Here is a 19,086-nt window from a genome sequence, read left to right as displayed (position 1 = left end):
TCATAAGTCAAACTATTGTACATTAGCACAGCTGAGTCATGTCAGATCTGTTTTTCAATTGTGTTGAATATAAAAGAAAAAACAAATCAGGTATTTAAAATCCCATTTAAATTAAATTTAAGTATCTTGAAAAAAGTAAATCAATGATAAAAGTTATGACAAAATAATAATTATTACACATTAAATTAAAAGTACATATGATATATACTGTAAATGTCTAAGATTTTCTTTCACTTAAACTCATCAAACTGTGTAAAAAAAAATTAAAAAAAACTGGAAGAAAAAATATTAATTCAGAAAAAAAAATTTTTTGTTAGTGACCTCTGACTTTTGGACCCCTATATTAGCACACATACCTTCTTTAATATTAGTATTGACACTGATGCATTGGCATCAATGATAATAGTCGCAACTTTGTCATCACGGATTTCCTTCAGCAGAGGGGTGGGGTCCAAATTTTCATCAAGCATTCTGACTGAGAGTGTATCCCGGGATATAAGGAAGTGACGCACAAGCTCCTCCAATCGCAGCAGGCCTGAGATGTAGCATAAAATCACAAATCATTATATGACTCATTTGTGCAAACATTTTAAAAACATTGTCAACTAGGGCTGCACAATTAATCAAATTTCTAATCGCGATTACAATTATGGATGCCACAATTACGTAATCGTTCAAAGCGGCAATTAATCTTTCAAAGTACACTTATGTTATTCTGCGTGCTTACGATGAGTTTCTTTCTTTCTACATGTAATCTTAGGGGTTCTTCCCATTATTTTAATTTTAATTTGAGAATAACATTTTAATACTGTTCATATTTTTACTTTTTTATAATTTAAATAAGAAACCAATCCAATGTATAGTTGACATTTGAGGCTTAATACTATAGAAAAGCACTAAAAGTTTTTTTAAGTTAGTGTTTTCAGCTTATTTCATATAAAATACGGCATGCAGTCACATCAAGCAATGGTATAAACATCATTCAATGTAAATTGTGATAATTGTAATAATCGCAATTACAATTTCAAGGGAATAATCGACAATTATGATTTTTGTCATAATCGTGCAGCCCTATTGTCAACATATATTCCTGGGCGTTTGTGAAAAATGAGTAAAACTCTCATAAATATTATTAGAATTCTTTTACAAAGACTGCATATCAGAATGGGCATTCAGCATAAATATTTCATATTGTGATTAAAATAAATGTCATTTAACCATTTAAAACTTTTTAACAACTTTTATAAACTGTCAGTTGCAGCAAACCTTACCTTTCTTTCCACCCTGCTCCTCTGTATTAAAGTCAGTGATTATCAAATTAAGTGACTTTGAGAGCCAATAAAGTTAATTCTGTATGTACATAAATTTGTGCTCTAAGCCACCGCAAAATCCATATGGTGACTCCATTGATTTTGGACTGCAGTCAACAAGATGCACGGCTAACGATAACAGCAGGGTAAAGTGATGAAAGAGTGCTTTCTCAAAAAAAATAAATAAATAAAAATAAAAAAAACTCTGTGTAGTGGTATCCATGCTCTTTCGTACATCCACATCGGTAAGGAACTAACGTGTAGATGAGCACATCCATGCATGCTAATGCATGCAGAGACCTCAAACACATCTACTCTGCACAAACAACCACCTGCATCTTAAACAGACAAATACTCGCTTAAGTATAAGTGTACTGTATATAAGTGCAGATATGCAAACAGCAGTGCATACCAAAGCACCTTTACCCAGACCATACCAATCAAGCGATAGCTGCTCGCATCAGCAAGTCACAAGAGATCAACTTGCAGTCAGAATCGTAACCGCTCACATATGTTTCACTCTAGTGCACTAACTACTTCTCATTAAGCGGAGTCCCCAAAGTGCAACAAATACAATTAATATTTCTTCATGTTTGTCTGCATGTTGACACAATCCTCAATGTGATGTCTCTCAGATCAGCGGGAATCTGAATAGCACTTTTCTCCTCAAACACATACTTTTGCAGTATTTGCAATCACATTCATCTGACATCACCTGAAAGCCAGATGTGCTTTTTAATTAAGAAATAAAGTACTCAAGTGTTTCCAATCCCTTCAACCATGACTATATTAACATTTAAACATGGTTACATTTGGTCAAATCCCAAACTACTGGTTTTATGTTGACCTTTATTCTACTTTTATTCTTTATATACCTTTTTTTTTAGATGAATAGAAAATGTTGCAAATCATTCATTTTTATCATCATAATGCAGAAAAATTCATCCACATGTATAAAGCTAATAAAAGGTTTAATCTTATAAAAATATGTAATTTGCTGAAGCAGTGGCACCGATGTTAATAACATCATATAATAGGCACAGAGGCTAAGGATAATGCACTTATGTTAAAGATAAAATGAATTGCAGTGAGAATCGGCTACTCTGAAATGAATTATAAAGGGTGCTGTGAACAGTGAACTGTGTGATCTATAACAGCAGAATGAAAGAATGGCCAGTTCATTGTCATGAACATTTCCCTGCAGACTTACACTCTGCTTTGGCACAAATCAAGCTGGCCGTCGGATAACTGAAAGAGCGCAGGATGGCAACAATTGCCAAGCTTAAGTCCTCGTTGCTAGGATACAGCGTCACTGAGGCAAAGCGCAGATATGGCAAGCGTGGAGTTTCCTCTGGACCAATCTTGATGTGAGGGATCTGCGAGGAACAGACAATAGAAGAATAGATTGTAGGATTGACCAACATGGGGTTTTCAATGGCTGATGCCAATAGCTAAAGCAGCGGTTTTCAATCTTGGTTGCATTGTTTTATTTTTTATTTAGTAATTTCCAGGTTTAAATTACAGTATGTTGAAAATTTGGTATTAAAAGTGCATGTGTATAAATATAATACAATTTAATAACAAATTAGGTGTGCACAAAATGACAGAAATTAAATGCACATTCATTTTACACAATATTAAATTGTTAATTGCCTGAGTGGGCACCAAAACGGCCAGATATCGGCCAATTAATCATCCTGGCTGATATATCATTCTATCTCTAACCATGAGGAAGGAGAAGAGAGAGAAAATATGGGAAATTAGGTCAGAGGGGGAGATGCTTTTCAAGCAGCAAAGGAAAGGCACGCAGGAAATAATGGCTTGTGGCTGAGGAGCAGTGTAAATTTATCATTTCAAGAAATGCTTTCACAGACACATACGCAAATGCACTTCCTTTCATTCTCACCTCTTTTTCCCCACATATATGACTGACGGTGGATCCAGAAGCAGGACTAGAGGCAGGACCAATGACAGACACCACTCCCTTTGGCAGGATCTGACACACTGAGAGGGTAAAGATGTGTCATTAGAAAGAGACAGATAAATAGAGGTACCATGAGATAGAGAGAGATAGAGAGCAGGGTGATAGAGCAAGACAGTGACTGAATGAGAAATGGACAGAGTAGAGAGAGACAGACATCGCAGTGGGCAGAGAAAAAGCCAACATCTTGGACGCTGTCCAGTTCTGTGTCCTGTTTCTAGATGATATATCAAATTAGGAGTCAATGCAAAGCTCTTTTTGATTAATTACATCAATAAGCACAACACAGATTTATGCTCTGCCTATAGGAGACTGCTGCTCTAATTCTACACAAGAATGAGGGGGAGAGAGAGCACACGGTGTATATTTAGATGAAAAGATTTTTTTTTCTCATTTGCTTTTGAACTGTGTTGCATTGAAATGTTCAGGGCACTGTGCATGTGTGACATGAGTATGCAACTCATTTTGAATCATATGAAAATCTTTTATCCTGTTACATTCACATGCTGTGAGAGTGTGTTATCAGTCCATTTCAGTCCAATGGATAAAACAAACTTGAATTAAAAATTGAGCTGACTATTTTTTTCTTTCTTTACCTGTGTTATTGGTTTTATTGTGCACACTTCAGCTGTACATGTTATTCTAAAGAAAAAAAAAAATGTAATAACTTTCTCCAATGAAAATAATGTTAATCAACAGACGAATGTCTTAAAAATATTAAAGAAAAAAATAAAAGCATTGTTTTTAATACTGCTAAAGGTAATCCAGGATTTAATCTTGCCAATAGTTCATTTAAATTTGATCACAATAACAGCATAATATAATGTCATATAATAACTATTAATTAATAATAATTATTATATTAATTAAATATACATTTGAAAAAGAAATAATTTGTCAAATAATTGGAAAGTAAAAATTAAAATGACAATAATAAAATAATGTTAAAAGAAAAAACGAAGCCATTGTTTTAGACTGCCTTTGTAGATAATTCAGCATTAAATCTTGCCAATATTTAATTTACTTCCAGTTAACAAACATATATTAAATATAATACAAGTATACACTACACTATATACATTATCCTATCCATCTTACCCATTTGCCAGCATTGACAAGTTAAAGCTGTTAATGATGTTTGCAGCAATCCTGCTTATACCCATGGTCATTTGCGTTACAGACAAGTTAAAGCTGTTAATGATGTTTGCAGCACAATATTTGAACAGAAGGGTAAAAATGACAGTTATTTTCACAGTTACAGCTTGTCATCGATTGACTGAGAGAGAGAGAGAAAGAGAGAGAGAGAGAGAGAGAGAGAGAGAGAGAGAGAGAGAAAGAGAGAGAGAGAGGTGACATGTGACAGATGCATGTGTGTTAAGTACCTGTGTCTGCGTTTCTCTGTCTACAAACAATGAAGCTGTGAGTTTAGTTCCTGCAAAAACAGTGATTTTACTCCCTCTTTGCTGATTAATATAATGTAGAGATCCACTATGTAAGCTATTTTATTAATAAAAGCCGCGGGGCAGCGCTGACAAGAAGTTTCTGTGCTCCTGAATGTTTCTGTTTGTACGCAGTGCAATCTTTGATTTCTTTCTCTGTCTGTCTCTGTGCGAGTGATGTGTGTGGTGTGTGTGTGTGCGTCAATGAAAGCAGGGCATTAATATAGAACAGTGAATAAACTGACTTGGAACTACCTGTGCATTAAACTGTTTTGATGTATGCCACCCAGCCAGCCAATCAGAATCGAGTATTCAGACAAACCATAACAATGCATTAGAAAAAGAAATCATCCAAACTTGACTTTCAACCAGTGCCGATCCTAGACTTCTGGGGGCCCTACGCAAAACTGTGTTGGTGGGAGGCAGGGGGAATCGCGCTCATGGAAAGCGCTTGAGAAACTGTGTCTCTTCCGCAGCGAAATGACATAAGCGGTTTGAGAAACTGTGGTGTTGGTCATCTGCTGGTTTCAACTCCATATTTTTTTTTTTTTTTTTTGTCCAAAGTCACTGCCCCCGTTTACCAAGAAACTTTGGAGCACTTTGGATGCTTTCTTTACTGAAAGGGCGACCACAATGCTTCTTTAAAGATGCTGATTTCATTTTACATCTGCTGATTTGTCACCTGCCCACACTGCCAAAAGCACCCAAAAGTTTTTTTGAAAACCAAAGTCACTGACCATGGTGTTGGTGGAGCTTGACTGGCCAGCAAAAACTCACCAGACCTGAACCCCAGAGAGAATCTTTGAGGTAAAACAAGAGGAAAATGAGAAAAAAAGATACCAAAACATGCAGATGGTGAGCTTGAAGGCCACTGTCAAAGAAACCTGGAGCTTCCATACCACCTCAGCAGTGCCACAAACTGATCACCTCCATGCCACGCCGAATTGAGGCAGTAATTAAAGCAAAAGGAGCCCCTACCAAAGTATTGAGTACATGTACAGTAAATGAACATACTTTCCAGAAGGCCACGATTTTAATAAAAATTTTTTTTTTTTTATTGGTCTTATGAAGTATTCTAATTTGTTTTAGATAGTGAATTGGTGGGTTTTTGTTAAATGTGAGCCAAAATCATCACAATTAAAAGAACCAAAGACTTAAACTACTTTAGTCTGTGTGTATTGAATTTATTTAATACACAAGTTTCACAATTTGAATTACTGAAATAAATGAACTTTTCCATGACATTCTAATTTATTGAGATGCACCTGTATAATATAATATATATAAATATAGCAAATAAAAATAGATTCAATAATAATACAAAAAGAAATCATCCCAATTTGACCCTCAGCCTTGACTTTCCATTCAAAAAGCATCCACACATTTGCCAATCAAACTCCAATTAAATCCTGTCCCAACCTACAATTTGTTCTTGCTGGACTTTCATTCAAGTTGTTAAAGTTTCTTTCAAAGTACTTTATATGAATTTCTTTATATAAATTTGTGAATGCCATTTGATGCGATTACCAGTGTGTGTAAGTAATCTGTTTTTTGGACTCACTTGTGTCTGTGGTCTCATATTGAGAGTCTCTCTGCAGCTCAAAGATGTCGACCTCCACACGGGCTCGTGATGGGCCCTCCATCACACTGTTGATGTTCTCTCGGGCCAGAGCCAATGCCAACCGCTCTCCACGTCCACACGCTGACTGATCATCTAAAATAGCAGCTGAAGAGGAATAGAAAAAGCTCTGTGTTTTGATTCTGCTCTGGAATTTAATCGAGTTTTCTGATGCTGATGAATGAAGTTGCGTTTGTTATTGCAAAAAGATGGAGTTATACATCGTGACTGAACAGAAACAAGTTTGCAAAGAATGTTGCATGTTGTGATGGTATCTTATTAGATTGTGCTATTGAGTGCATTTCGTTTGGAGGCTTGCCAGAGATTAATTGACGCTTTATTGTTCGCAATAATCAAGACGAACAGGCTGATGCTTGAAGCAATCAGTCACATGCTGGGAAGCTACAGCCAAGTACAATACACTTTGAAAAAGGCTCCTGCTTGAATCTGATAATATTGTCTAGTTTTGCCTCAACTCTGCCCTAAACGGATTCAAAGTGGATTAATCTTATTTTTGAAAAAAAAAAAACAAATTGTAGTAAAACGATCCTAACATACTTATCTGTGTGATTATCACCTCTCGCTCTCTGTTCTGCATAACAGGTGTTTGGTTGAAAAAGATTAAGCCTGTAGGTCAGTACTTCAGAAGATGCGTTTAAAAATTCAATCAAGAACAAGCTTCATAGACACTTTTAATGTGGGCTTCACGTTGCTGCCTTCATTACAAGAAAAACATTCGGGTTATCAGGAGACCAAGGCAACCTAAAAAAATAAAAAGTGTTTTATTTTTCAAATAGCCTCTGTAGATAAAGCTGGAAAAACTGAGGCAGAATTAGACCTCTTAATGGTTAGAAAGTGGACTAAGTTAGTGCCACAGTTGCATAAGTATAGGCCAGCAGTACTATTACTATTACCCCTGACACTGAAACCATTCCCAACACTTTTTCTGCTACAGACATGAGTGATACCTCAAATTATGTGGCTTTTTGAGGAGGTTTTCTCATGATAAAATAGGCAACATGATCCCATAGTTTTTATTTGCAACACCTAGAAACACCATAGAAAGCGAGAGATGATGCAAAGATGCACTTTTGTGTGTTTTCTAACATAAAGTGGTGGACTCTCACCCATCCTGACAGCTGTGAGAGCGGGTGCCTGGCTGTGAGAGGACGGGGCCATGGTCAGCAGAAGCAACAGCAGGAGGAGGAAGAGGAGGTGAATCGACAGCAGCAGCGCTGGCAGAGCCGGCATCTTCCACTGCTCCTCATGGAGAACGGTCGTCTGGCTGCCTGCACCGCCACCTGGAGGGCAGGTACGAAACTACACATGAGAAATCATCCACTGACATACAGAATTAAGCAAGAAACTAAGGATGCACGATATTAAAATTCTGTTTGATATGGACAAGCAGATAATAATTTTCATGCTATGGCAAGTATAGCCAATAAATGGATGATATGCCTAAATATATACAATTTTGGCTAAATAAAAATTAATTACAAATACAAAAAAAAAAAAATTGTCATGTTAAATGCTACCAGTGAATTTAGACATCAAAACATTATGAATGTACAAAATGAAAAATGGAGATTAATTTTGAGATTTTTTTAAAGATTCCATTAACAGTGTTATTAATTTACAGTTTAACTGTTTTATTGATGCTTTTCAACAAGAGAGATAAAAAAAAGGTGAAAAGACAGTATCAGCATTTGTTTTTGATATATTAAAGTTACTGTATAGTTCACCAAACAGGACAATTTGCCGATAATTTACTCACCCTCAAGCAATCCAAGATGTAGTAGTGAATTACCAGCAAATTTTCATTTTAGGGTGAACTATCCCTTTAACAGAAGATGAAGCAAGATGAGATCAGACAAACTATTTCTTATGCTCTGACTAGTTGAGAATAGCACCATACATATATTTTTCTTGTCTGGATGACCGACTACATTATCCAAAATGTGCAGTATACTTTTATTAATAAAATTAGATATAAAAAAAACACAACACAACATAACAATAAAACAAAAACCAAATAACAACCTAGATAACTACATGCTAGAAGCTGATTTAAATATGCAACATTTTAATAGTATTCATTGCAATCATGCAACATAGTGAAAACAATGCTGCAAGATAGCACACTGAATAATGCATACTATTAAAAAATATTCAGCTCATGGTATATAATACACAACTTGCAGTAAGCAGTATGGTATTATTCCATTCCAGACATAGTCCTCGATTTTGTTTAACTTGGCCGTTGTCCACACCACTCTGTCCATGAGTTGCATCACCCACTTAAGCTATTAAAGGCTTCCTCGTTGATCATTTTGGTTCACAAACAGCATAAACATGCCACTTTTAAACAACATTTACACATATTTTTTCAATGCCCTTCACTAACACACATACAAGCACAGGTATATATTCCCATCCACACATCGAGATACCCACACACACAAGATGCCCAGTGCTATAATATGAGCCATACACAAGATGCTGTGGATGTGATCAAATATTCAGGACCATTGCAAAAGAGTACATTGCTGTTTATTAGCACCTGAAAAAATATGTGTAGCAGTTGCAGTGACTAGCTGAGGTTGTTAACTAGAAACTGAAAATCACATTTTTAAAACCATGATGGATGATTCAGAATGGTCATTTTGACAGATAAAATATTAAGGTATCTGATCTATTGTGTTTCTATACTTAACACTGAGTCACATAGTAATTCTGGGATGTTATACAGTTTACTGACGAATAACATGAGCTTACAATGGGTGGTTTTCCAAAACTTTTCAGACAAGGAGGAAAGTGTAGACGTACGCAAGCATAAAAATGAACAGAGACCTTTCAAATCAAATGTGTCCAGGTCACTGTAGACCTAAACAGGACTGATACAGGCCTAAATTACTGCTCCTACACTCTTAGAAAAAAAGGAAAAAAATCTACCACTAAAACATTAACATTAAAAAAGTCATAACATGAGAAATCTTAGGTACTAATATGTACACTTTAGGTACTAATATGTACCTTTAAGGTACAAATATGGACTCTTTAGGTACAAAGGTGTGCCTTTTGAAAAGGTACCGCCCCAGTGACAACTTTGTACTTTTTTTGAGAGTGTAGCGCATTAATAAAATACCATGTGTGTGATATTTCACATATGCTGCTCACAGATAAAGCAATCTCAGTAGAGGTGCATGTGTGGAAAAATGAGCACGTATACAAATGGAACAGTAAACGAATTACCAGGGAAATCAAAATTGTACAAAAATAGACCATGACAGAAATTTTACAACCCAGTCCGTCAAAGTGACGTATAATGATTGTTTGTAGCACAACCTCGGCACAGGCCACATGCTGCGATATAAAACAATTCACCACACGAAAACCCACAACAGAATACAGAGAAGCCGAGAGAATTGAATGCAGCCAGAAGAAACAGAATCAGAAATGGCTTTGGGAGACAAAGAAGAGAGCGAGAAAGATTGAACGCTTGACGAATGCAGCATAATAGAGCCAAAAAGACTCCGGTCTGCTGTGTGTGTGTGTGTGTGTGTGTGTGCGTGTGTGTGTGCATGCATGGGCCGCACAAAACAGAGACACAAGTCAACCTAAAGATCAAGAGCCTCATCCCTAAAGCCGCCGTCAATCCTGGCTGCCTGTGTTTGAGTTTGTCAACAGCTTGATTTGTATTGGCCTTCCCCGGCTCCTTGAAGTAAATGTTTATCTTTCCTGCCAATAAGGCCCTTTGAATGCATTCAAATTGAAGCCTGAATGGAACCAAAATGAAGTGAGTGAACCAAAAAGGGAGGAGAGGACAGAAGAAAGACAGCCGGGATGAGATAAAGCAGAAATAGCGTGGAGAGAAAGATGAAAGTAAACCGAGAGGGGGAGAGTGTAGTATTAACACACACAAGTAAACACCACATGAGGTGACAGCACGCTGAATGGGCAGAAATTCAAGCTTGGCTGTTTCAGTTATTTAACTGTTAGTGTTCCTGTATGCCTGCATTGAATTTAACAGTCAGTGTAATTGCCTGCAGGCTCGACTAATCAATGGAGCTCTGTTTTCACTCTTTATAACAATATAGAATGTGTTTAACACTTCCTAAGACTGATGCATGAACATTCACACCTTGTTAACTTTTACAAATCGCAACAGTGACCACCATCTTCTTGGCCCCCTGTAGCCTGTGTTTTTATTAAATTATGAAGTATCACACAAGATGTTGTACAAAATATCAACATGGCTGTTGAAGCAAGCAATCTAATTGAGATCAGGCCAGAGATAAAGCATAAGCAATTCCATACATCTACTATTCTTGACCTTAAAGAAAGTCGTTTTAGTGCCGCCTCTAGAAGCTTTGTTGAAAATTAAGAAGAATGAAAGGCTCTGCTCTTGCTTGGCTTTTGATCGAAGGCAAAACCTAAGCTCATGCTTTTAAGGCCTTTGGGAGTCTAAGTACCAAGAGGCTCAAACAAAAGAAAACTACAAGTATTGAAAAAGACAGGATTTCGACTAGACTGCAGAAAATATTCCAGGCAGTCACTGCTCCCATGCTGTCAAATCCAATATCCTTATTCTCACATTACACCTCAGATGCTGTCCTTTGGTTTCATTCAGATTTACTTTGGAACAGCCACTCCAAGCCAGCTGGCTGTGATTCTTCTCCACAGGCTGTTAGAAGAAGAAAAATAATGTTAAAACAGTGTTCCTAATATGCCTGTCACCCTGACTGTAATACATCTCTGTGTTCAGGACATTAACGTGGCTCATCCTGTGAGGCCGAGGCAAATAAAAAGGATTGTTTGCCTCAGAGGCAGCAGTGGCATACTATAATGAAGGGATAATCCTCTCATTTAGCCACAGACAGGGGATATCTTTTGCTCTCTTTTTGTGATGGGTGAGGTGTGTGTATATAACGGTGCATAATGCAGCAGCAGAATAAACATTTTAAACTCTAGCAAGATGAAGGGGAACAGCTTGGGATGATTGGACATAAATACAGACAGAAACACACAGTGTCATCTAAACAGAGGGGTTGGTTGCTTGTTGAGCGAAAGAGATGATATAAAAATATAAGCCTGAAGCTTTCGAACTTCAAAAATGCAAACCATTAAAGCAGTCCAGACATTAAATTGAGAAGTATCTTAATGAGAAGAGACATGAAGAATAAAATAGGATGTTAAGAGGAATAAGTCAAAGAATAAGTTTGTCATTGACCTCAAGAGATAGATTTAGAAGCTGCTCATGTTTCAGCAGAGGTCTGCAGTGCAGACAGAGTGTGCGTCTTATTTAGTCAGTGCCTCAGGCTTGAGCTCGTGAGAATCATCTCAGGTTGTGAAAGGAGCCATCATCTGTCCCAACACAAAATGACAGTGACTTCACCCGACTTCTTCACTCTCAACCACTGTTTCTCTCCAGACCTTTTCCTTGTCACCTTCACAAATTGTCAGCCCACGGCTACTCATGCCATGAACTCCTCCACAAACATGCTAAAAATGTTTTTAGCATGCTAAAACTGCTAGCATGCTAAAAATGAACACCCATACAGCTAACTTACTGTCCTCTGTTACAGAGGCTCTAATATAAACTGGTTATTTGTATCGATCTTGCATTCATAAATCAATTTTAAAGAAAAACTCCAAACTGTGCACCACCCTCTGCGCCACAGCTCTGACAACTTTTAAAAATGTAATGGCATTGCATTTCAACACCATCAGCAAAGCCATTAAATTAGCAGGTGCAAGCAAACTGGCATTTTCAAATTAATTTATTCTGGATTATTATATGACCTACAGAATTGAGGAGGAAGCAGAGATGAAGCACAGAGTGCATTTAAATGTAAAACTAAACATTGGTAACTAAACAGTTAATTTTATTTAAAAAAAAAAAACTGACAATGCAATATTTTAAAAGCAAATGGTTTACATACAAAGCAAAATGTATACACTGGGCAAACTATGTGAACCTATCTAAACAGTGCCAGACATTACCTTAAGCATAATGTAAGGGGCCGTTCACACAGAACATGTCTTTGCATCTAAAAAACATAACACGCAGCACTTGGGAATGGTTTAAAAAAATGCAGCACAGAAATACTCCTCCGCCATGTTGCCGTCAAATAAAACAATTATCTTGCCAACTTGCTACTGTAAACAAAAGCTTGCAATGCTTGCACCGCCTACGGGGTCTTCTGATTGGTCCATGATTTCGATTGGTCCAACTGACATTGATGAGCGATGCTGTGTGTCTTAAAAATGCAGAGCTCCTGTAAGATTGACCACAAAAGACATGAGCGCAACGGTTATACACATCCGTCTAGTGTGTGTTTACATATGAAAAACAATGGAAAAGTAGCACACTGGAATAGAAAAATGAAAGTAAAAAAGTGAAAATCATGAAATTTGCCAAGTATGGTGACCCATACTCGGAATTGATGCTCTGTATTTAACCCATCCAAGTGCACACACACACAGCAGTGACTAGGGAACACACACAGACCGTGAACACACAACCGGCAGCTATTTGTTCCAGCGCCCGGGGAGCAATTGGCGGTTCAGTGCCTTGCTCAAGGGCACTTCAGCCATGGGTATTGAGGGTAGAAGAGAGCACTGTTCATTCACTACCCTACCTACAACTCCTGCCAGCACTGAGACTCGAACCTACGACCTTCGGGTTACAAGTCTGACTCTCTAACCATTAGGCCACAGCTGCTCTAAAATGTGTTTGGTGTGAACGGCCCCTAAGATAAGAGTATTCAAAATAATATTGAGTTCAATCAAAGCCTCTTTAAAACAAGTCAGTTCAATTGGCTGCCATGTTTGTAAAAGAGCTATTTCCGGTCATGTACGTACAGTATCTGCTAGATTAAAATCTATGCAACTGTTGGTCAATATCATGTTTCAATATATTTCATAAATCAAGAAAAAATTGGGACAACAAAACTATTATAAATTTTCCTTTTTGAACTCAGATCACACAGGTTCAGATAATACATGCATTCAATTCCTTCAGCCCCATATTAGGCAAGATAATTTCAAAATTTGACCTACTGATATATGTCTGGTGAGACTGTCCCTGCAATATACAGCCTCTAAAACTACTGAAACCACAAATTGCATTAAATACTGACTTTCCAATCAGTAAACAACAATGTGTTATAAAATGGACTGATGTTCTCTCAAAACACTTGAATCCCCTCTAAAACTAACCAAAAATTCTTGAAGATCAAAGTAAACCATAATTTCCTACATAATCCACCATTTTCTGTAATTCTTCATGTCTTCACACCTCATAATTGAATCACAACATCACTGTGAGGAAGAATAGGGTGAGCAGGAGGGCAAGAGGAACATTTCGGAACAACAGTATTCAAGGATTTGCAAAGACAAAGAACAGACAGCATGAAGCACTTGAGGCCGTGATGCTGTGTTCAACATTGTTGTTGTCATACCATTTTATGAGCTGTTCAACATTAAATATTTACATTCAGAGGCAATTAGTGGTTCTGCGAACGACAACCACCGGGGTGCCAAGGACATCCTTTTCTTTTAATTAACTTTCCCACAGAAAAATAACGGGATTTTTCAACCCCACTATCATAAATGATGACATGATTAGACAATATAGCTTGTCTCTGAAACCATTTATGGATAGCATTAAAGCATGTCCAACTTGTTATTTTGCTCTTTTATTTCTAGAAAGTGCTCCTCCGGCTAGCTTCTCCACTCAAACAATTAATAATCCCTAAGGTGGACGGATGATTAAAAACTAGAAGTGGGAGCCCCCGTTTCAAGTTTTTAAATGAGCGGCCTCCCCTCATTTGAGCAAAGTCAGGAGGAGGCTGAATTTAACAGAAGAGGCAAGAAAGAAAAGCATTCAACTTCCACCTAGCAATAATGTCCTCCCTTTGCTTCCTGTGAGGATTAAATTTGCCAAAACAGTCAAATGTTGCTGCTAAATGCCAGCTGCGCATTTAATCATTGTTGCTGCAATTATGACACACAAATGTCCTTTCAAGTCAAGCTTCGGAGTCATCCGTAAAACACAAAATAGATAAAGATCGTTTCCCTTTATCTTCCCGTTACTGAAACAGGCAATTTTGACAACTGCAGTCGACTCTGCTTACAATTAATGTTGTTGAACCTGTAGTTAGGCAAATATATGGCCATTATCAGAGTGATACAGCACATTAATCAAGAGAGAAAACAGATGAAATGTAATTACATTCATGCATTTGGCAGGCACTTTTATCCAAATCGACTTACACTGCACTCCAAGCATGCATTTTATCAGTTTCTTTGAGAATTAAACCCACGGCTTTGGCGTTGCAAGCGACACGCTCTACTGTTTGAGCTACTGTATAGGAACTCAAACACACTCCAGAGGCAAACCTGCTGAGAAGATGAAAACAGAATACATTAAATTGAAAATTAGAAAAGAAATGGAAAGAGTGGATAAGACACATCAAGTAATAGACCTATATATCGGCCAGGTCTATTTTTAGCCCAATATTTGGGCATTTTGAGATCATTGCCATTGGCCCAATATCAGAAATGAAGCTTCCCCCTTGTGTCAGCAATATATCTTCACTCCACAATAAGATGGATCCTTGAAGGTTCTTCACATATAGTAACAGTTCCATTTAGAACCATATCATCCTGGAGGGTCCGTTAATGAAATGGGTTCAAGGTTCTTTATTTCCTCCTTTTTGTTTTCAAATCTGTAACTGTCAAAGCCACCGCATTATTGATTTTCTGGAGCTCAACTGTCCAGCTACAATGCATTCTCAACAGGTAAATGATTTAATTCTTAAAATGTCTAAACATTTTAACTTTCGAATTGTAACTGGTTTAATACCAATCATGTCTTTTTTTTTAACATGTGTGACCATCTCTATATTTCTCTCCTTTTCTCCTCTAAGTAACAGAGATTTTGAATTTATGATCCATATTGTTTTAAATAAAAAAAGAAAAGAAACATTAAAATGCTGTACCATGACTTTTCACTTTTTCCTTTTATCATTGTGAAGGGCTCATGCTACTTTGTTCCTTTATAAACATAATTGATTTTAAACAAATGGAAGAGACACATTATAACTCTAAACTCATTTGTGTATTTCTACCCAGATGCTGTCACATCCCACAACCTCATTATCTGCAGAGAGAAACTGCTACTCAAAATACACACAATGATAGACTTAAAGCATTCTAAAGGATTATGAAGATATTTCACTGAAACTTGATTGCATCGTCTTCCTTGCATCTGTTCTGTGTTTTATTTCTTTATGTGTTTTTTCATGATCAATGTCAGTCATCATGTCATGTATTAATGTATTCAGCTAATAACTGTTGATAGGGCACTGTCATTTCTGCTACAGCTTCTTGCAATAAAAAATAATAGTACTGAATTGACACGGCTTTCCATTTACAAGCTATTTACAAGGCTCCAAGATATTATAAGACCAGGCATACAGAGAGATAAAACAATATTAATAAATAATGTAAAAAAAAAACCCTACTACTACTAAAAAGGTTCTTTATGTAAGAAATATGGTATGAGAGGCCATGCTGTATTGTGAATAAGTCACGCGTCGTGTCAAGCAACGCCCTTCAGCCATGACTAATTCACAATACAGCACGTCTCGAGTACCTTATTGCTTTTATAAAATGGTTACCACACAATAAAAAATGTTAAAACCGAAGAATTATGGATTGATCTGTAACTTCTTTGAAGCAAGTTCGTTAAATGCTGTCCTTCCACTAAAAAATAGTTCTTGACAGCAACAGTAAGACAATGTTCTGATGTAACATGCCTCATCCTCATCTTTTGGAGCTCAAATAAAAACAGAGAATAGGAACTCTTCTCATCCACTGTATGATATTTTCTCACACACATACATCTGCTTATCTCTTAGCATGAGAAAACATGTAAACAGTGTAAACTGATGAAATTAGTTATATTATTGATCGTTTATGTTGTTAAGGGTGTTGCGTAGTGATACACAGAGCCGTTGGGTGAAGCGCTAATAGCCATGTTTTATCGTGAATAAAACACAGCTGCTGGCCAATCAGAATCGAGGACTGGAACTAACTGTTTTATAAAACACTATTAAGGTCCTGTATAACACTTTCAAAGCATGGTTCTTTATGGAACCTTATAAAAGAGGTTCTATTTAGCACCAAAAAGGGTTCTGGTATTGTTTCAAGCCAGATAACCATATTTTTTTGGGGGGGGGTGGGGGGGACCCTTCCAAATCCATATGATTTTCTTTCTTCTGTGGAAAAAAATGAAAGTCAATGTTCTGCCATCATTTACTCTCACTCATATCTTTCCAAATCCATATGATTTTCTTTCTTCTGTGGAAAAAAATGAAAGTCAATGGCACAATAGTTTACTTTTATTAATATGAAAAATTAAAGTCAATGGGGTCCAAAACTTGACAGAATTTCATTTTTGTGTGAACAATCCCTTTAGTTTACTTTTATTAATATGTTATTATATATAATGTTGTCCTGATATCATTATCAACATCAGCCACTGAAAAACCTGTATCAGACAATCAGTATCGTCATTTTGCAGGTACACACTTTTATCACTCGTCACTTTAGACCAGGGTTCTCCAACCCTGCTCCTGGAGAGCTACTGTCCTGCAGATTTCAACTCCAACCCCAATCAAACACACATGAAGCAGCTAATCAAGGTGTTCAGGGCTACTTGGTAATTACAGACAGGTGTGTTGGAGTAGGGTTGGAACTGAAGTCTGCAGGATGGTAGCTCTCCAGGAGCAGGGTTGGAGATCCCTGCTTTAGACTATAAATTGTCTGCTGTGTAGACAATGTGTAACAATAAACTTGCGTGTGTTGGTGGGAAATCAGCCGGTTTGCCGCAGTGGGATGTGTTGTAAATATCCCCCTTCATATCAACTCTTTAGAATATGGCTTACAGCCATACCTCCCTAAGCATGGCCGATCTCGTCTGATGTCTCAACTTCCTGAAGTCGATAGAAGCAGATGGTAATGATAGCGTGCTACAGATGCACTAGCTTTTAGCAGTCACACTGCCAAGACTGCAGGTGTAGGATTCGAGATTATGACACCAACGGCAGATAAACGGCATGAGTGTGGATTACACATGTATCAGAGGGTCCCAGGTAACAAAGCCGGATTCCAAACACAAAGCCAGATTACAAAACATAAAGCTGAAGTGGCAACATTAAGACAGATTACTAGCTTTGGGAAAAAATAAAGCCATTTCCAAGAGGTGGTTTCATTGTATGCTCTGTTAAATCTAAATACAAATGTTATCATTTTTGATAGGGGTGGAAAGCAATGGATTTTATGATCCGTTCATAATTTGAACACTTCTACTACCTTCATCCTGGTACTGTGTGGTTGAGTAATACCATGGAATCTGTCAGTGGAAGTGAAGGACATGCTTGAAAGACTCCACTGATTGACCAGTGACGCTGATGGGTTATTGTTACATTCTGTTATGTGAAAAAAAAATTTCTATTAACACTCATATTCACTCTTACTCGGCACGGTTAGATAATACTCCCCGGACCTTTTAGTGAGAACTCCAAAGGGCAGTAGGGCACCTACCGAGCTCAGGTCTCTCTGCTGTGAAACCTCTAGAACAGATGGCGATATTTTTTCCGAGGAACTTCCAAGGACTTTTCCCCTTCTAAATACTGGTAGCTGTTCAGAGGTTTAAGCAGTAAAATCTTATTATAATACTTTTTTTATCACTACTAGCTTGTCATTTCCTATCATCTTTTTCTTTGCTCTTGTCTGCTCTCATCAAAATCACTGGAATTTAATATTGTTTTTATGCAGGGCCGGATCTAGCCTGTTTTTATTGTTCAGGGGATGTTCTCCTCATTTCCTGTCATCGTTAGGAGCCCCGCCAAAACAGAAGAAAAATGAAACAAAAACATTTTATTCACATTTATTCATAAAATGCATTTTTGAAAGAAAAAAAAAATGAAAATCTTATAATCAGTATTATGGATTAAATGTATCAAAAGTGATAGTAAAAAAGTGAAAAAGTTTTCCACAAAAAAGCAGCATAACTGTTTTCAATATTGATAATAAGAAATGTATCTTGAGCAGCAAATCAGCATATTAGAATGATTCCTGAAGGATCATGTGACACTGAAGACTGGAGTAATGATGCTGAAAATTCAGATTTGCCATCATAGGAATAACATTACATATAAACTATATTAAAATAGAAAATGGTAATAGGAACTACAATTTTTGATTTCCGATGTGGTGACCATAAGATACTTTTAATAAAAAACAAGATTTTTTTTTTTAATTATTATCTCTTACCGACCCAAACTTTTGATGGTAATTCAAAGTGAATAGTATAACATATATATATATATATATATATATGATATATATATATATATATATATATATATATATATATATATATAATATATTTTTATGATGTAAAATAATGTTTTTTCTATTTTAATATACATTAAAATCTAATTTATTCCTGTGATTGCAAAGCTGAATTTTCAGCATCATCTCCAGTCTTCAGTGTCAATGATCCTTTCATTCTAATATGATGCTGATTTGCTGCCAATGTTCACTTAATTTTTTTTTTTTGGAACCTGTGATAATTTTTTTTTCATGATTCTTTGATGAATAAAATATTTATTTAAAGTAGAATTTTATATAACAATATACACTAGTTCAAAAGTTTGAGGT

General features: G+C 36.6%; 1 protein-coding gene across 5 annotated transcripts in view; it reads right to left on the bottom strand.

Moving 5' to 3' along the window:
* The window catches only part of LOC109112094 (glutamate receptor ionotropic, kainate 5-like), a 79,764-nt gene that overhangs the window by 29,500 nt on the left and 31,178 nt on the right, over positions 1–19,086 (bottom strand). For all 5 annotated transcript variants that reach the window (XM_042776215.1, XM_042776213.1, XM_042776214.1 and 2 more), the window contains 5 exons: positions 7,476–7,649; positions 6,292–6,456; positions 3,217–3,314; positions 2,521–2,686; positions 357–535 (listed from right to left, as the gene is read on the bottom strand). In XM_042776215.1, the coding sequence (XP_042632149.1) occupies positions 357–535; positions 2,521–2,686; positions 3,217–3,314; positions 6,292–6,456; positions 7,476–7,599 (732 nt within the window). In that variant the 5' untranslated portion in view covers positions 7,600–7,649. The remainder of the gene's footprint in view (positions 1–356; positions 536–2,520; positions 2,687–3,216; positions 3,315–6,291; positions 6,457–7,475; positions 7,650–19,086) is intronic.

Source organism: Cyprinus carpio, chromosome A19, assembly GCF_018340385.1.
Source record: "Cyprinus carpio isolate SPL01 chromosome A19, ASM1834038v1, whole genome shotgun sequence".
Taxonomy (NCBI): domain Eukaryota; kingdom Metazoa; phylum Chordata; class Actinopteri; order Cypriniformes; family Cyprinidae; genus Cyprinus; species Cyprinus carpio.
This window is presented reverse-complemented; position numbering and strand designations above follow the sequence as displayed.